Source organism: Sylvia atricapilla, chromosome 2 (genome assembly GCF_009819655.1).
Source record: "Sylvia atricapilla isolate bSylAtr1 chromosome 2, bSylAtr1.pri, whole genome shotgun sequence".
In the NCBI taxonomy this organism is placed as follows: Eukaryota; Metazoa; Chordata; class Aves; order Passeriformes; family Sylviidae; genus Sylvia; species Sylvia atricapilla.
Window position 1 is genome coordinate 94199237 of NC_089141.1, and position 19610 is coordinate 94218846.

The 19610-nt window shown below is 34.0% G+C and overlaps 1 protein-coding gene across 2 annotated transcripts in view; it reads left to right on the top strand.

The window, feature by feature from the left end:
- STS (steroid sulfatase) overlaps positions 1-19610 on the top strand; it is a 104677-nt gene that overhangs the window by 71969 nt on the left and 13098 nt on the right. For both annotated transcript variants that reach the window (XM_066313840.1, XM_066313841.1), the window contains 2 exons: positions 4025-4184; positions 6758-6879. In XM_066313840.1, coding sequence (XP_066169937.1) covers positions 4025-4184; positions 6758-6879 — 282 coding nt within the window. The remainder of the gene's footprint in view (positions 1-4024; positions 4185-6757; positions 6880-19610) is intronic.

Consider the following 19610-nt stretch of genomic DNA (forward strand, 5'->3'; position numbering starts at 1 on the left):
CCCAGGAATCATGCTGTGGCATATCTAGTGATATTTGTTAGAGTTTATTTTTTGACTTGAAAGAAAGTAGTAGTTGATCTTCTTTTCAAATGTACTGTATTTTTATATTCTCTCTGAAGTGATCCAGATTTTTAAAGAATCAACCCATCTTGTAATTTTGACTGAAACAAAAATTATTTTCAGAGATCACTTCATTTGATTGGAAGAAATGTTAGATGAGAAACATCCAAATGAGCCATGTCTATTCCATTCACACGTACAAGAATAGCTCAGATTAAAAATTAACAAAAACAGTACATGAAACAAGTTAAAAATCAGTAAAATAAAGAGTAACCTTGTCATTGAAAATAAATTTTTGTTCAACCATTTTATAAAATAAGGATTAGTAAGCACTCTTGATTGTTGATATTGATGCCATAAAGTCCAGTATAGATGGGTAGAATAATTAATATCTTTGTGTTTCTCTATCATTCGAGCAAATAAATTGATTTTGGAAGCTTTGTTTTTAGAAGAATATATGAAGGAAAGAGTGGTATGGTATAACCTAGGTGATTTAAGAAAGTTATTTAAAATAGATTTCATTATTCATCATTCATAATGTTAATAGTGATTTACTGCAGAGTTCCCCTTTATATATCATCCTTTGTAAAAGCTCTGTTACCAGAGTTAAGTAATAGCAGTCAATTTAAACCAGAGGGGAATAAAAGAGATATACTCTTTTAGCTTGGATTTGAAATGAGGTTAAATTCGAAATTTGACATCATGTTTTGGGTGACTGCAGAGTTATGTCTTTATTTTGCCTGCTCCTGCAGATTTTTCAGAAAAGGTGAATGTAGGCTATTTTTTGATATAACACTGAAAGGTTCAACTACTCAGAAAGTGTAGATAGCTAAGCAGGAAAAATACAACCTGGTGTGTTTTGTGCTGTTTAAAAAACGTATTTAGAAAAGTTTAAGAGAACAAAAATAACACTAAGGTAGGTTGCCTAGTGTTTTCCAGGCATACAGGCAACTAGGTTGTGGACTTTTCTGTTTCTATGTTGTCAAGTCTGAGCAAAATGCAAAACTAATGAGCCAGGTCCTTAAATATCTATATACTTTGTTTCAAAAATGATATCCTGTGAATATTCTTTTATTTTATTAGACATTTAGATGTTTGCTACATGTTTCAAGCGACCTTGATTTATTTTTTTCTTTAAGGAAAAAAGAATGGAAATATCTTGTACAAAGTTTAACAGAGTTTCAAAGATGACAAATGTCCAGGGATTTGTAATCATGTAAGGACATAAAGCACCTGCAGTCACTAAGCACAATTCCAATAAAAATGAACACCATGTAAGCAGAGATAATAGAAGACAGTCTTCTGCAATGATCTGCAATTCCCACCCTGATTCCCTGCTATTCCCAGTCTCCAGAGATGTAAAAAAATTATGCTCCAATTAGCCTTTTGAAAGGAAAGCAGCAGTCACTTCTTCATAGACGTAAGTGAGGAGAAAGCCCTGCTGGGGAACTGATTTTGCTTTTTCTACCTTACAGCAGAGCATCAGTTTGTAGAATGTTCCTTTGTGCTTGGGTAGTTGCAATTTTTCTGTCCTTTTCCGCTGATTCAAGAAAATTGTACTGTGAACCTAAGAGCTGTGAAAGTGATCCAATATCTAGGTTTTAAGAATTTCAACATGTGTGAGAATCAGATTTACCACTTACTTTGAAATCTCTCTGTCTTCAGATAACACAGAAGACAACAGTGTAACAAGACTTTATTTAAACATCCAGTCTAGCTAGCCCTCTTACTAGGTTCAGACAGGCATAGAGAAATAAAAGGAATATCATACCTAAAGCTGCCTAAGGTGTAGATCAACTCTTAGTGTTGTCTTTCTGTTGGTACCATTCAGCCATAAAGCTGCTGTCATTTGTACACAGAATTAGGATCTGGCTCATGAACTAAATCACATCCCTGGTGCAGCTGTTCACTAAAAGTATGTTAATTTGAAGATATCTTGAATTTTTATTTGGATTTAACAACTCCCACTCAACTGGATTTTCTATGCACTATAGCTCAGTCAGTTTATTAATCTTTTGTGCTGTGTAACACCTAATTTCCAACAAACTTTGAAAAACTTAATCACTGTTGTACAGTGGTAGACTCATCTTTTCTACAGAAGATGGACACAGCCTATTGACATCTACACTGATCTTGACCCAACAGCATTAACAACTGATCAGCATATTTTTGGGTGAACACTTCCTTGTGCTGACAGGGGTTCTATGTCTCACCAAGTAACACTTTATGAACTTATAGCTACATTTTCTTTAGAGTTGTGTTTTAAAAATAATATTTTACTAGAACATCAACAAAAATGGGACATGCATCTCATTCTTGAGTTTTAGAATATAATCACACACTTCATAATGAGAATGGAATTACATTTAACTCCGCAATGACATTAAACTTTTAAGAGAGTTCTAGAAGATGCTCAACATCCTGTTGAGATCTGATCTTGACACTGTTTTCAAAAAAAACCTTAAGCAATATTGTAAGTTGACATAAGGCTGAATATTAGAAAGTCTAACTTTTCTAATATCAGACTAGATGTATTCCTGGCTATTCAATATTATGAATTCTGCTAAAGCCTATGGAAAAAAAATTAAACAAAAATCTGATATAACAAATAATAATGAGTTAATGGTCTTTCAGTCACAAGAAAAGAGAATGGTAAATTTATACTAAAAAGTGTTGCCAGTCTTGAAGTTACTGCTTACCTTTACAAACAGTGAAAAATCCTCTAGAAAAACCAGGTGGAATCTGAACCCCTTTGGTGAAATGGAAAAGATCATTGAGAAGTCAGTAAAATAGACAGTATGTATAACAGGGCCTGGGGTCTTGACATCTATGAGTTGTTTTGGGTGTTTAAGATGCTGACAAAACAGAACTGTTGAAATACCTTTTTTTTTTTTTTTTTCCTTTTTTTTCCTTGAAAAAGGGAGATACAGGAAAAAAAAAATCCTGTAGTGGTTTTGACTGAACCATGAATTGCTATTTGATTCACTTAATGGCAGAAGTCCAATCCATATGTTCCTGGTTTTCTAGACATTTTTATTGTATAAAATAATCTCAATTTATTTCCAAATGTCCCTGAACAGGTTTAACCCATCCAAACCCCATCTGTTTAATGGAGGTTTCTTTTTCAAGTGATATATAAATTTCGAGGGTCACCCTGAAGTGCTCTACCTAGGCACAACTGTGCAGGACATTGGTAATACCATTTGTGATGCCCCTTGACATACAGAGTCATGTCAATTATTTATTTAGTAATGGTGAACATGCTGTCATAGAATAAACCCTCTGTCCTTCTGCAAAATGTGTTGGGAGGATTGGGCAGTAGTTGGGAGGATGGATCTTGCAGAAAGAGTAAATGACTGTAAGTCACTGTTGAATGCAATCAGTAGATAATGCATTTGATGCAGCTGTGTTGGTTTAGAATGCAAAAAGTTCTTCACAGCATCCTGAAAGTTATCATCACTGAAGTGAATTTCTTTCTGATGCGTTGAATTAGAGAATTCAGTAGCATACTTAAATTAGTACTTTATTCTATATAAAGTCATTACGCACCATTTTTAATAAAATATCATGTACCTTCTCTAGGTTCATACCTGAGATATGTAGATATAACTAATTTTTTTTGGATTCCTGTTTTTTGGTTGTAGGTTTATATATCTATGGGACACACTGTCTAGACTAATTCCTATCAGAAGGTTCCAGTGAAGTGCTTTTTAAGCTCCTACAATTACTTTTTTGTGTGTAATTTTAATGCATTTTATAAGCTGTGTCTAATACATATTCGTCAATTTATTGTGAGAAAGTACTAAAGAAGGTAGAAAATCTAGAAAATTAAGAATAGGATAAATATTTCTAATGGAAAGAGTCTAGCTAGACAGAAAGTTTAATATTTGGAAATTAAATCTTATGGGGGGGCATTATCTTGGAAGAAATTGATTTCTCAGCAAACAAAACTCATTTTTTTCAGGTGGAAAATCAACAAACTGGGAAGGAGGTATTCGTGTGCCAGGTCTTCTCCGTTGGCCTGGAGTGGTACAGGCTGGTGCCTCTATTGATGAGCCAACGAGCAACATGGATATATTTCCTACCATAGTTAAACTTGCAGATGCACAGTTACCCTCTGACAGGTATGCTCTGTAGTCATCTCTGTTTTAGAGAAAGTGTCATGAGTGTTTTATATATTCTTGTGATATCTATTAAGATAGAGGTGAGAATGTAAATAAGAAGCTAGGTTTTGTACTTGGAATATTATGTTGTCTCTTTTCATATTGACATACTGATAATATTTTACAGAAATGTTGCGTGTAAATACAGCTTAACTCACAGAACAAGCACCAAAAAGATAACAGAATGCCATCAGAGCAATGTACTGTCAAATTGAACTTGGAATTACTTACTAAAAGCAAAAATGAATGTATAAAAAAGGTTCTGTTCTGCATGACTGAACTTGGTGGAAAATGAAACTTCGAGTGTAAATTACTTTAAACTTTGTGAGTTTAGGCTTGACCTACTTAACATCACAAAACACATAAAAATGTCAGCTAGGCTTTTCTCACAGCTTTTTTTGGGGTGTTTTGTTTGGTTTTTCTTTTTTTTTTTCTCTGTACCTAGTTAGTCAAAATAATCCCATAGAGTTTTGCAGCCTGATAAGAAAAGCCACTGCACTTCCACAATTCATAAGATGCTTTCCTGATGCTGCTACATCCCCAGGATTTATCCTGTTTGAGAGATACACAGTCTCAGTGGCAAGGTGCCTCTGCCTAAGTGCTGTTGCTATCCAAATCAAGTGGAGAAACCTGTTGATACGCATATGCTATGAACACACTTATGGCTCACAAATCACTTCTGAGCACAAAGCATCAAGAATCCACATGGGAAAGCCCAGTGGTGAGCAGTCACTCTTCTAATTATTGTTCATTGAGTGTTTGAGGGAAATGGCAGAGCAGGACAAGTCTAAGACATGAAAAATTAGTCAGGTTGGTCCTGAGAGATGCTCTACAGACAGTAATTCTGTCGAACCTCCAAAGTTCTGATTGTTCTTTATGTGGCAGATCTTATGCATTTTGTTTTCATATTGCTTAAAGGAATACCAAGTACTGATGTTTTCTTTGATCTCCTTTATAGAAATTCAAATATACTTGTGTAACATCCACTTGTAGGTTTCTCCACTGTGATTCTTCTGTGTTAGACTGATGCCATAAGTACTGCTTCATCTTAGATCATGGACTAGCTTGAAGTACTTTTGTTCCAGCAGCTGGATCTTTATTGCTCCACTGAATTCTTCCTGAGAAATAAGAAAAATTAAAGTAATTAATATTCTGTCACTGTGAGGGAGGAGGTTAAAAAGAAATGGAAGAGATACTCCTAGTCAAAAAAGACAAATTAGTAATTTGAAAGAAAAGTCTTGCATATTACTCTGAATCCAGCAGCTGTAGCAATGCTTGAGTACTGGAGACATTTTTCTGGAGATGCCTTTTTCCCCATCATCAGGCTCTAAAACAGAAAGTGTTCAATAGGCATGCATCTGTTAATGAGCAAGCTTGCAAGACTTGTTACTTGGGCAAGAAAACATGAAAAACTGAAAGGGAGAAAGACTGTTTCTACAGACCTCCACGGACAGGGATTCACCTAGATGGAAATTATCAGACAAGATAGCGTTCAGAATTCCAGGAATTTTTCTCTCCATCCTTCGAGGAAAGTGCTACTCTGAATGACTTTGTTGTGTACAGCAAAATTTGTTGTATACACAAAAATTTTATTATTGCATGCAACTTAAAAGACTAAACTTAGTACCTGTCTTGTTGTAGTTACACTAATGTGAAAAATGTTTTATGTAATGGTAACGAAATGATCATGTATGTAAAGGTACTGAAAATCAACATAGACCTTTTAAAACTTATAAATTTCAAAAATTTTTATGAGATGTTGCTCAAAATGCTTGAGAAAGAACTACTTGCTGATCTGTATATCAGCAAAAAGTAATTTCTTATAAAACTTATTGAAAAATTTGTAGTTCATACCAGGTCAAAAATGCAGACTATGGTTTCTCCCCTTCCAGCTGATGTCAGCAATTCAAAGGTTTAATTCAGGGAAACAGTTAAAAATCTTGCTTATTTTATAACTCAGTTTTTATGTAAATTGACTGATTCCTTCAAAGCATGATCAAATTTTCCAGCAACATTTAGAGAATTTATATATATTTTTGTGTATGTGTGTGTTTGTAGTTGATAAATGCATATTTAAACAGTTAATTTTTAAATCTGAAATTACCACTTCTGTCTTAAATTCTGGCATGCATAATATGATAGACAGAGATATTACCACTACTTCTGAGGATACTAGCACAGAGCAACATATTTTCTCTACTTTGGCCAGACTATTCCCAAATACTTAAACAGGTATTTGTGAAGGACGGTGTTGTAGCAATTTATTCTCCTATGTCTGTTCACTTTTTCAGACGTGGGGGAAAAAAAAAAAAAAAAAAAAAAAAAAAAAAGAGTTGAGAGAATTATTCATAATGGTGAAATGTAAAATTGTTTCCTTAGTGAAGAGCTCCTGGAGGTTTTTCTCAAAATTGACCAGTTGGAGGTGGCCATTCAGATTTGGGTTTTTTAGGTAGCCGATGAGCAGAGTTATAATATCTTATCAGGAAAGTGAAGTTTGAGTTATTTTTCTGATTTTGAAATGCTTTCTAACTCAGGATTATTGATGGACATGATCTGCTACCTTTACTTCAAGGAAAAGTTACTCGATCTGAGCATGAATTTCTCTTCCATTACTGCAATGCGTATTTAAATGCAGTGCGCTGGCATCCAGGAAACAGTGAGTAAACTTGCCTGTTCACACTTTAAATATTTAATATAATTTTTATTGCAGCTTGAAAAGAATCAGGAAGAAGCCTTGGGCTATAGTAACAGAAAAGTTGTTTAAAATATCTAGCCTTTTTCCTTCTCTTTCACTTTTGTCTTTGCTGTTACATTCCTAGTCACCATTTCATTGTTTGACATTATTTGGTTGTTATGTATTAATGTTAAATATGAATGCAATACTGAGATCTATGGTATCTAAAAATACCCTTTTTTTAAACCCTCATGAGAGAGAGGCTGTGCAATGGAATGAAGCAGATAATATTGACTCTTACATTGTCCTAAAAGTGCACAGGTAATAGGATGGTTTGCTGAATAACAGCACAAATATGTTGCCAGCCTGGCCATTTTTTTTATTCAGATACATAGAAGAATCACTGAGTCAAAGTCTTGGTTATCCAAGAAATGAATATAATCTTAGACAGTCTCTTTTCATACATTTTATGAATGACATAATTCTACTTTTTAGGCCAAGGATAAAAGCATTTATCACTGATTTGCTCTTTTTTAACCTACAGCTCATTGTTTCTGGTAGCACCTTCCACATTAACCAAGGTATATTTCCCTTTCTATAAAAATCTCTGTGCTGAATGAAGTTAAACACAGATTTGTCCCATCTCAGTTGACATTGGAAGTGATGACTTGTGTTACAGATACAAAATAATGATCCAAAACAAGCTTTGGCTTAGAATTTTTTTTAATTTAAGTATTTTGGAAAGGACTTGTTTAATAGTTACTATTCTAACTTAAAGTATTTGGAAACTCTGTCTTCTTGGTCATCTGTAGGATGACTCTCTATTTGTCTTGGACTTTAAGCTAGGAAAAGGGAAAATATTACATATAATATTTATTTACCATTACTGTGCCTTTATGTCTTGCATTGGATAAATATTCATAAGGAAGAACCAAGCAATCAGATCTGGAACCATTTTGAATCTGATGTTGGATGAAGTTACTCTGCATCCCAAGGAGAGAAGTGGGCAGAGAAGCTGTTTTTCTCAAACATACACCTTTGCAAGATGATATAACCCTTGTCTGAGGAGTCATCTTTATTATTCACTGAAAGGGAATGTGATGGGAAATGAATGTGAGCATCAATGGGGGATTAGTCTACTGTATATACTCAATGAGAAACAACAATGTAGATTTGATTCTTCCTTTCTGCAAGGCCTTTAAATTATAAAACCCACTCAGAACCTGGCAATAGCATTTTCATAACAGTAGGCTGGTTTTTGTACAGAAGGTTGTTGTGGTTTAATTCCAGACAGCAACTAATCCTGACAGAGCTGCTCTGTGGGTCTTTCTGGGATGGAGAAGAGAACTGGAAGGGTAGAAGTGAGGATACTCATTAGTTGAGATAAAGACAGTTTAATAGATAAAGCAAAGGCCACATGTGTCAGCCAAACAAAACAAGGAATTCATTCATTATTTCCCATTAACAGGCAGGTGTCCAGCCATCTCCAGGAAAGCTGGCCTTCATCACACATAGTGGTGACTTGGGAAAACAAATGTCATCATTGAATATCTCCTCTTCTTTCTTATTTCCTCAGCTCTCCATGCTGAGCATGATGTCATTTGGTCTAGGATATGCCCTGGGCCAGTTTGGATCAGCTGTCCCAGCAGTGCTCCCACCAAGTGCTCCTTGTGCACCCTCAGCCTGCTCACTGGTGGGATTGGGGGGGAGGCAGAAGAGCCTTGTCTGCTCAGTAGTAAATAAAACATCCCTGTTATCAACACTCTTTTCAGCACAAATGTGAAACACAGCCCCAAAGTAGCTACTGTGAAGAAAATTTGCTCTATTCCAGATGAAACAAGCACAATGGGTTTTTGATATTCTGCCTTCTCAGCTTACATTGTAATGAGAGCAGACAATATCCAGGTATTCCTCTCTATTGTCTTATGTACTAGTCCTCTGTGAAGGCTTCACACCATGTTCAGCATCTTCTGCACTTCTCTGGTAATGGGCCTTAACCCAACTGTCCAATGAGGAGTGCTCATTCCTTCATTAAACATGTAATTCCTATTAATTTCAAAGATGCACTTTTTGAAGAACAAAGCAACAACAGCTTAGAAGAGAAAGCTTACAGCTGTTAAGGAAAATGTGATGGTTGTATTTACTGATTAAAGTGCAAGGTAATGGTACATATATTGTGTATATGCACATATTAATGCATATATCATGAGGTTTCTATTATATTTATTTTCTGTGAAGTCTCAGTTTGCATGTCAGTGACAACTTCAATATTCCACTATGTTTTCTAGATACCCAAAGTGTAGGTTTAGCTTTGATCCTCAGGAAAAATGCATATACCAAGAATTGAGAGGAATGCTAAATTCTGCTTAGCTGCTTGGTCCCTTTTTAACTCCATCACCCCACAGTTCCTTTAGTAACTTAATCTTTGCCACTATTAGATTTCCAATGCGGTTCAGTCCAGACCTCCTTTATTTTTTTGTTTAATTTTTGACTCTTAAATATATATATGAAACAGGCAGATGTAGTGCACATTAAATTTTTGGTAGCTGCGCATCTTTCCCTTGTTTACAAGATTCTAGTCTGACTGAAGCAGGCATGTTTCTCACGTCATTCAGGGAAGGTCAGAAACTTCAGAGTGAACAATTACCATTTTGCATTTATATATTTAGAGGCTAAGAGTTCCTCATAACCTAATCAATACACATCTTCATTATGTTATATTAGTTAGGTCAGTTATTGCATTCACAATGTATTTTCCCCTTCAGCAGTCCTTTGAAGGAGCTTTTAGAGGATGTGTGCTATGCAATTATCTTCTCAAACAAGTCTTCAGAATTTAAACTCTGTTCTTTCTACAGAGTCATAAGGAAAATAATCTCTTGGGGTTTTTTTTCCTCTTTTCTTCATCTTTCTCAGTTGCAGAAATAAGGTAGCACCATTTTTTCTTCATGTCACTTTGACCCACATTCATCTCATGCTAGAAAATAATGCACATAATTCTTCTCATTCTGAATTTTAAAAAATGAGTGAAATACCAGGCAATTTTCTTTTGCTCTCACAGACTTGGGCATGCTGATATTTCACAGAATCACAGAGTTACAGAATAAGCTGAGTTGGAAGGAACCCACAAGGATCACTAAGTCCAACTTGTTATAATTGCCTTGGAAACAGCCATGATACGTAGTCCTAGTCCTTGAAGGATGATTTTCTGTTATAAATATATGTAATTTAATTTACCTGTTAAAAATACAGGGAGGAAGACATGTAAAAAAGTACAGTGATTTCCCGTTATCAATACTTTTTCTGCACAGCTGCCTGGTACACTGTAGAAGTGCCAATATATGAAAGCAAGATCTTCAGAAAAAGCCCACCACATTTTCTATCTACCTAGCAGGGTGTAATTACCTAGTTTTTAAAAAGAATTGAGTAGTTTTTTTAATCATTAAGCTTTTATATTGAAAATAAAACAGATGTAGTAGCATCTGCCTTTACTTTCTTGAGCTGAGACACCCAAAATTTTGTATTGCTTTCTGTGATGCATGTAAGATAATACTTTGGCCTGTTTTAAATCTGATCAACTGTTCTTCTGCTTGAGCAAGTTGGCCAGTACTTTTGTACTTGCTAACTTTCTAATTTAGCATAACTGAGTACTAAAAAACTACCAAGAGCATTGTCTCCAGCATATTGCTGGCATATGAAGCAGCAATATTAAAAATGCATTGCTATGGCAACTTAATTATAAGAGGAGGATTAATCAGATACAGAGCAAATCTATAGTTGAATGAAAATGCATCTTTAGGTTTCACTGATTGTGTTAAAAATTTTGATTTGATAAAGAGGAAATATATTGTAGTGCAGTGTAATAAACATTGAGAAATATAATGCAATACAGTCAGCATTATAAAGAAATAATGATCTTCACAGTATTTTGGTACTACTGATAAAAATATACTAATGTTTCTCATAAATATTACAGTGACTTTACTAGCAGCAATTCGCCTTTTTAGTTTCGAAATGGATTTAGTTATTCAATGGAATAGGTCATTCAGTAAACAAAAGGAGATTTTCTATGGCAAGTTCAATTGAGGCAGACTAGACTACAGCACCAAACTAGCTTATTATGCAAATATAATGACTTTTAAAGACAGTTGAAATACAATGAAAAGCTTTATTTAGAAATTTCCCACTTTGCTTCACTTAACAAACAAGATACATTTCAATTAGAGTTTATGTTGACTCTCATTAATGTTGTGATCTACCTCAGTTGCTGAAATTATTTCAATAAAATTCACTGATGAGGAATTCTTTCTGCAATTTCACAGAATTCATAGTTATTCTGATTCCTAGCTGTTGCAATGTTCTCCAGCATTCAACAATATTTCATGAGACATATTTTGTTCTATGAGTAGGGGTTATAGGCCCTTTTTAGTCATGAATTTAGCCTTTTTCTACATTTTCAGCTGTAAAAATTGAAGGTTAAAAACAACAAAAAGTAATTGAGAGAGATATTTTTGTTTGCAGCTTTCAGACTGCATATTTAGGATAAATTTACGGAATAGTGTTTTAGGTTTTTCTAAGAGATTCCTCCAGGTTCAGTTTGACTAAAAACAATGGAGTCATAATAAAGAGAGGCCAAAATATGAAGATATGCTCAGAAGGGTCATTTTGTAACAACTTCTGGTTTGGACAAGTGCAACCTTTCTTGTGAAATTGAGTTAAATTAGGACCTCTTTCTGAAGAAATTAAATATGAGGAATACCTTCCACTTCTACTTACCTCTCAAAAGTCCAATGTTATGCATGCCTTAAAGGGTAATGAGGGTTACCTTATAAATAAGGGAGCTTGTATTATTTATGGTGCCATTCTTAGCTTAATTTTTTTGTATTATCACATTCAATGTTAATAGTTAAAAACTAAAATTCATTCATATGCTTATAACACTGGCTTGTGAGCACAATATTGTACTCAGAGGAAAAACATAGAAGTTGGAGTTTAGACAAGTAACAGAAACTGGAAAACTTCTATAAAGCTCTAGAACCAACCTGACGTTTTTTCTACAGTCAAGTTCTCAGTATGGGGGTAGGTGGATCTAGTGGTTGTCTCTAGCAAACAGAAACACATTAATGTGTATATAAGGAATATTTTGGAGTCTTATGTGGTGCTAAAACACTTGTTTGTAAATGTCTGTCCTTCCTTGTTTGGTCCTCTTAGTGCATCTAAGAAATATAATTATCTAGACATCCACAAAGTAAACGAACAGTTCTGTTTGCTCTGAATTAGAAAGTATTAGAGTTTCTTCTAGGTACTTAGTATTTTAAAGATCTCTCTTACTATTACGTCCACTTTCTGAATATAAACAAGAAATTTCAAAGCATTCATTCTCTAAAGCCTCATAAGCTTTTTTTAAAAATTACTTTCTTAGTAATAACAGAGGAAAATTTTCATTGTGCTCTCTACCATAGGATAAACAAATGGTACAGCAACTTCATTTGTAAGATGTGGCATGTGCTTGTCACACACAGAAGACCCATTGGCAGAACCCATACCCTTGCCTTATTTTTGCCATTCTTTTTAGCTTTCTTCCCTGAGGAGCTTTTTCAATTTACGGTTTATTTGCCTTCTCTGTGGGGAACAAAGGATTTAGAAGTTGCTGTTACAGATTAGTAAAGATTCACATTGATCCTGAGAGTGGCAACAGTTATAGGTGCTTTCATTGCTTAACAGTATAAGGGAAGGTAAATTTAATAGGAGCTTGATCCAGAAATTTCTTCTTTTCCACAACATCTTCAAAGGAGAGATACTACAGTGTGACTTTCACTGCTGTCAAGGAAACATTTTGTTTCCTTACAAAGAAACATCTTTTTTTGTCAAATCTTATTGCACCAACCTTGTATCTTTTCTCAGAAAATAACAGATGAGAAAGGATAAAGCAGAAAGAATAAACATCTAAAGGAGTAAAAGTTTCCTATAGTCACAAAAACTTCTTTATTTCTTGCTAGAAAGAATATACTTTTTTTTTATTTGTAGTAAAATTGATGCAGAAACATTTTTGTTTCAGAGGGCTATTCCTCCAGTGAAAAACCATGGTAAATGTCCCTTGATAGTGTCATTATGCACGCAAATTTTCAGTGATCATATCAGAGTGCTTTTTCTTCTTATAAAAATAGAAACCATAACATATTGGTCTATTAAATTCAAAATATCTTGATCTAAATTAGTAATATTTTTAGTGAACACAGAGACCTTGACAGGTTTCAGTGATCATATACTGGCAAAGGCATTTAATGTAGATAATTCAGTGCTATTTAAACTTCAGCTTTAATGGTTTGCTGTCAGATATTTTGTCATGCACTTGTGACGTGTACAAAAGAAAAATTTTAACACATTTTTTCTGTATATTCCACAACTAACACTTAAATAGAAAAAGGTATCTGAGTTAGAGCAACTGTCTGATATATTTTAATTTATTTATAAATTTAGCAGTAGTCTAAACAATAACCACATAAAAGACTAGGTAAAAATGCACTGCAACTTTCAAAAAAATAATTTCAGCATTCCAAGTAACATTTAAAAGTGAGTATTTAACAGTATCTCGAGCATTACATTTCCAAAAATATCTTCAGTTCAATGTTGGATTTGAGCCTGCAGCATTTTGCAAGTTACATTCAGAACATAGCGCTGATTCATCGTCATTTTAAAATCATATTCAAATGGCATATGCTGTCTTAAACAATGTTCTTCAAGGGAAGTAGTTAATGCATGCACAACCCACATGGAGTATCCTGTGTGCCACAGCCTCTAACATAATATTATTACTCCTAGAAAATAAAGCAAACTATCTGTTTATTAGAGAAATTCCCTGGAAACTTGACTGTCAATAGCGAGGTGACTTCTCAGTATGACATAAAAAGACCCTGCCATGAAAGGAGAAATAAAAGTAGAAGAAAACAGTGAAGTGTTGCAGGCTAGGTACACTCGGGCAATACTATAGTGGAGGCCAGAGTACATCTGTGGATGGATGATGTGCACTCTGTACCCTGTAGTTACATCTAAATTTAAGTTCTGATCAGTACTTTGGACAGAAAACACAAGTAGAATTACTCAATAATCAGTGAAGCCATTCTCAGTCTGAGAAAAGCTCACATCTCAGTACCTAGGATGGTTTTTCTATTGTTTTCACACCATTTTATGTGGCCACAAAATATCAGAGAGTTTATAAAACATTGAATTTTTCAAGTATCTTTTCCTAAGGCATCTATAGTTTCTATAGATTTCTATAATTTGTTACTTATTGTGTCATTCTAAGTACAGAAATTTTGTAGTGGACTTTTATGAAAGCTTTTTGAAACTGAAAGGGACTACATTTCAATTGTAGTTTTTTATTGCAGCTCTTTCAATGACCTCCTAGTAGAAAAGAGTAGAAAAGCAAATTAGGTGAAGTAGTATAGTGTAGTGCTCTCAGCTGTATAGAACTGTGACATTTTTCATATTTATTCAAAGTTTTACCCCCAAATTTATTGAAAATAATTCTTTAGATGCAGTTCACTCATATTCAGGAGAATTTTATGGTCTCATGGTTGTGGGACTCTAAGGTGAACATTTCTGAAACTCAAGTACTCAGTCCTCTTCAAGACTGACATTTTAAAGCAAAATAGGTTTCTAACATTCACGGTATAAGGGGGAAGTTAGAAATCATGGTTCACTCACAACAATAAAAGTCAACAAGACTATAAAACCACAATAAAGATAATGATAATTTAGCACGTAGAATTAGCACTAATGCAATAAAGAAAGGGTGAACCTTTTAGTGTTAAGAAATATTAGTCATCTTAAGATAATTTTGTCATTACTAGGTGTGTGCTAATTTTTCATGTGCAACCTGTTACCTGTCCGTTGAACATTAATTGTTAAATTATATTTATATCATAAAAGCAAGATTCTCAATCATCTCACTTGCTCAGTGAGAAGAGTAGAGTCTTCAAGACTCCGTAGAATCTTCAGGATTAACTTAATTACATTATCTGGGCTCTCTTCAATGCCATAGAATTTTTACAGGCAGTTTTTCAGTCTGTAAGTCTTTCTGTATGGTCCTGCTTGGTGACAAATAGAGACTGAATCTCAGTCCTAAAAGCATCTAGTTACTTCTACCATTAGTTCATATTCTTGACAGCAAAACTAGTTAGCCACAAAGTTTTATAGCTTGGACTCAAAATCAATGTCTTGATTACTGTGTTATTGATAATTACTGTTTGAGTTCTCTACTCTAGCTCTTTACAGAATTGAAATTTTGGAAAGTTTTAGTTGATTCACATGAGGCTTTTTTGTTGTTGTTTTGGGGTATTTTGGGTTTTTTTTCTAACAAAGTTCCACTCCCATCTCTACCCAATGCCAAGCTCCAAATACTTTATTATCTTCCAAAAGCCAGCATTGTTAATTAATCACTTGTTGAAACTGCTAAAACAGTAACATGATACATAAACACAAAGTTAATTAGAGAGAGGTAATAATAAAGTATAAATGGTTTCATTAAGTTTTTGACTTTAGCAGTATGAAAGTATGAGACAAATATTAGACAAGAAAGTGTGAGTAGATAAATCTACCTAAGTAAAGAATTACTTATTCTCTGAAAATGGTGCCTCAAATCTCTGGAATTTCTTTTGAATGTTCTTTTTTCTAATTCTAGAGTGCTCTGGGAAACATTAAATTTAGGACTCATTAGTTCTTCATGACCATAGTATCTTAGAACTGCAAATCCTTTAGTTCCATCAGGTTCTGAGTCCACTTTATCCCACAGCTGATCATGGAGGCACTTTCATGCATTTTCTCTTTAATCTCTCAAATTATCGCTGTCTAGCTAATGGGAATTTGTTGCAACTACATTGCTGTTTGCTTTTGGTCAACTGTTACCTTACCTTTGTCTCAGACATGTTTGTTTTACAGAGAAATTCAATTCCTTGCTGCTATAGGAAGACTGTGGGTTTTAAGGCATTGATATAAAAATGAAATTTGCTGGGCTGTAGGATATCCCTCTCTGTTTTATGCAGCGTATCTAAATTAGAAGCTAAAACAATTCCTTTTTATTATATATATCTGCATCAGGTGCTGTATGTGATACCATAGTATTTTTGTCTGTTTTCTCAAAGCCTAATATTCAAACACAATGTTGATTCATACATATTATATAAAAGTTTAATATTATGACTTCCACCCTATGACGTATCACCCATCAGATAATACTGATAGTATATCTGAATAATACTGAATAATACTATAACAGTATTATATATAAAAAATATACATATATGTGTTATGTATAATATTATATAGTATTATATAATATTGTATATACATACACATAAAATATACATATATAATAATGATATATAATGCTATAATACTCTATAATACTGAATGGTGGATTGCTCGTAGTATTTTTAGTTGACAATGATTTTTTTCACTCTGAAAAACAATGTAATTGGATTTTAGAACCAATAGAACCAATTTTCAGCTGTAGCCAGAGGCTCTAAGACCACATACCTTTATGACTCAGGAACAACTGGAGCTCTTGAACATTCAGGTCAGTTTTCAAAAAGCAGCTTACAAGAAAGCCAGAGATTAAATAAAATTTATCATTTTTTCCAGAGAAAATCAGTTTTGTCAGTGAGGACTATGTGTATGTATGCTGTGAAGGCATGAGCTTATGTGCAAGTATGAGGAAAAATACGTTTCACAAAAGTGAAGACGATTTGAATTATGCTGTGAGAGAGAAGTCTTGCCTTAAAGCTGGAAATTCGCTAAAACACTTAGATAACATATGGAAGCTTTTATCCTAACAGAGCTGATCAGAATTAGAAGACCAAAGGTAGACTCAAGGAAATAAGAGAGAGAAAACAATATTGATATTATGTCATGCTGAAACTGAGGTTTTGTATAGCTGACTTTTTTGAAACAAATATAGAAAACATGTAAAAAAATTTTTTGGAGTTCTGTTTGCAATGGTCACTTTTAAACTTTGAAGGAAAACTTTAGCACTTCATACAGGTTTGAGTAAGGAAAAGTTTAGCAATCTGATGCATTCTTTAGTGTAGCAATCTGATGCATTCTTTAGTGATAGAAAATAAATTAGGTGACTCAAAATAGGGATTATAATAAAATTAAATCCATTAGGAAAAATGCTTTATGATACTTGAAATATTTGGATTATATTTGAATGTTTCAAAATTAGCAGAAATTAATAGGGTTTTTTACAGCTATATTCTACTGGATGTCATGCTTTGACAGTTTTGAGGTTTATGAAAATCTTGCAGAATGCATTAGTAAGCTTATCTTAGCACAAGACTAAGTACTAAACACAAATGTCTCAGTTCAGTTTCACGGTCAATGGAAACATAATCAGTCTGTGGGTAGAAAAGCAACTGGGAATTAAAAAAAATCATACAAGAATATACCTTGTTTTCTCATATGCTTCAGTTCATGCAGCTGTGCTCTAGTGGAGCTGTTGGGTCGTTTAGAAGTTCTGGTGATTTCAAGAATGCTGAGTAGCTCCAAATACCAAGACTGTGTTGTGGCTACAGAAGGCTGGCTTATAAAACCATGCTGGTATTTACAGAGAGGCTGTAATATTAAGAAAAAGATCCTGAGAAATGCTTTAACTGTATTTGGGAACATGATGCTAAATAGATTATACAAAGCCTGTACCTCCTGATAGTTATCAAAGGACTCACTTTTCCCCCTTTTATATTGCCAAAATATTTGATGTCTCCAGATATGAAGTGTTTAATATCTACCAGTGCTTTTAAATGGTGATGACACACTGATTTTTGAAAAAAAAAAAATTATCCTAACCAAGCCAAACCAAAACAATAACACTGAACTAAGTTCTAAGAAATATATTTGAATGTTCAGCAACCAGCAGGTGGAACTAAAAAAAAGTAAACGTGCCACTTGTACTTTAGGAAATATTTTTGAGTGCATATCTGTAAAAGCATTTAATCCATGGGAAGAGTTTGTATTTGGAAGATAGAAAATATGAAAAAAATCAACATTACTCTCTTTAACACTGCTTAAATGTGAAAAAGACGTATCTCTTAATCAAGAAAATTAAGTATAGATTATTTTGAATGTTTTAAAGTATTATTCCATTAGTGGTAATTTTTCAAACTAAGATGTTGGCAAATGATTACAAGGACAATGTCTACATGTCAACCTTGATAAATCTGTGTTATTGCCATGTCACGGAGAAGCCAGAAACAGGTTTCTTGTACCCCATTAACATGTGAACCTTAGAGCTTGGCTGAGCCTGTCAATGCAGCCTCTGCCTGGACACACAAGAACAGTTCTATGATAATTATTCTTGGTCTTTTCTTACTAATTTCAGACAGTTTGTTCACTTTGCAGACCAAAATGACCTCAGATTTTTTTTTTGCCACACTGCATTGTTAGATTTCTGCATTTCAGTTGCTACATACTCGAGAAAGTTATGTGAAGGCACATGGTGTCTCAGGGATGTAGAGAAGAATCTTTATGAAGGCTTAAATCATCTGCATTCTTGGATATCTGGATAGCTGTGTAATGTGTCTATATATGGGTATCTTACTCCTGTAAATTTTGATCTGCTCCTGCAGAACTAGTTGTGGAAGCAGATAAACTTTTTATGCTTGACGTTTTGGTTTTTTTATGTTTGATAGGTGAGTAGTGGTCCAAAGTTCTGAAGTTAAAACTAGACAGATCTATAAGATTCAGCAAGACAGTCAAAGCTTTCAAAGTGAGGGTGAAGATCTGGATGACAGGTAAATTGTTTAGCAGGTCCATCTGCCTAGCCTATCACTTGAATGCACTTTGGTTGGAAGATTTCCTGCTCTCTAATCCTAACTGAATTTTAGGTTCTTTTTTATGTCTACAGACTCTAAGTGCCAAAACCTAGGTTAGGAATTCCCTCTGAGTATCAGTAAAAAGTTTAAGAGAGAGTTTAATCTTGGACATGTTCAGGGTAAATGGCAGCTAGTTAGAGACCTCTTTGGAAATGTTACAGAAAGTGTGTTTTAAATTATCAGAAGATAAAATTGAGGTAACATCTCTGTCAGCATGCAATGCACTATAGTATGAAGGAACGATTACTGCAAACCACTGCTGAATGTTAAACAAAACCTGGTTTACAGCTGAAAACCTTTCATGTAATCCATTTTCTTTTCAACAGCAATGGATAAGGAATATATGTAAGGTTATTTGCCTTGTGAAGAACAACATAAAAATGCTTAGAAGGGGCCATAGTAGTGAATAAAATAGAAAACCATTTCCTAGTCTTTCATGTTGCCATTGTCACAGATTTTATAAGGAGTATTTTGACAAAGAAACCAGATAAAATTGAGATGGAGGCAGAGTTTGCAGAACTATGAATTAAAAATTTAATATAAGATTCAACAATCCAAAAACAACTACCAGTATGCAGATGTTTCTATTTCACAATATCATGTCATCACTCTTAACTGCAGTGAGGAGGAAGGGCATATATAAAATTTATATCTGTCATGTAGTGCCAAAAGCACTTTCAGTTGTTCTGAGAAAGTACAATGTGTAACTGAATGACTTCAGACTGCAGTTTTATATTCTCTTTATTTATATCACTTCTCAAAATAAGGGATTAGAGCCCTTAAAGAAAACCGTAATGTATCGCAATATACTCTAAGACCAATAAAAAGATGTAGCATTTCCTTCTC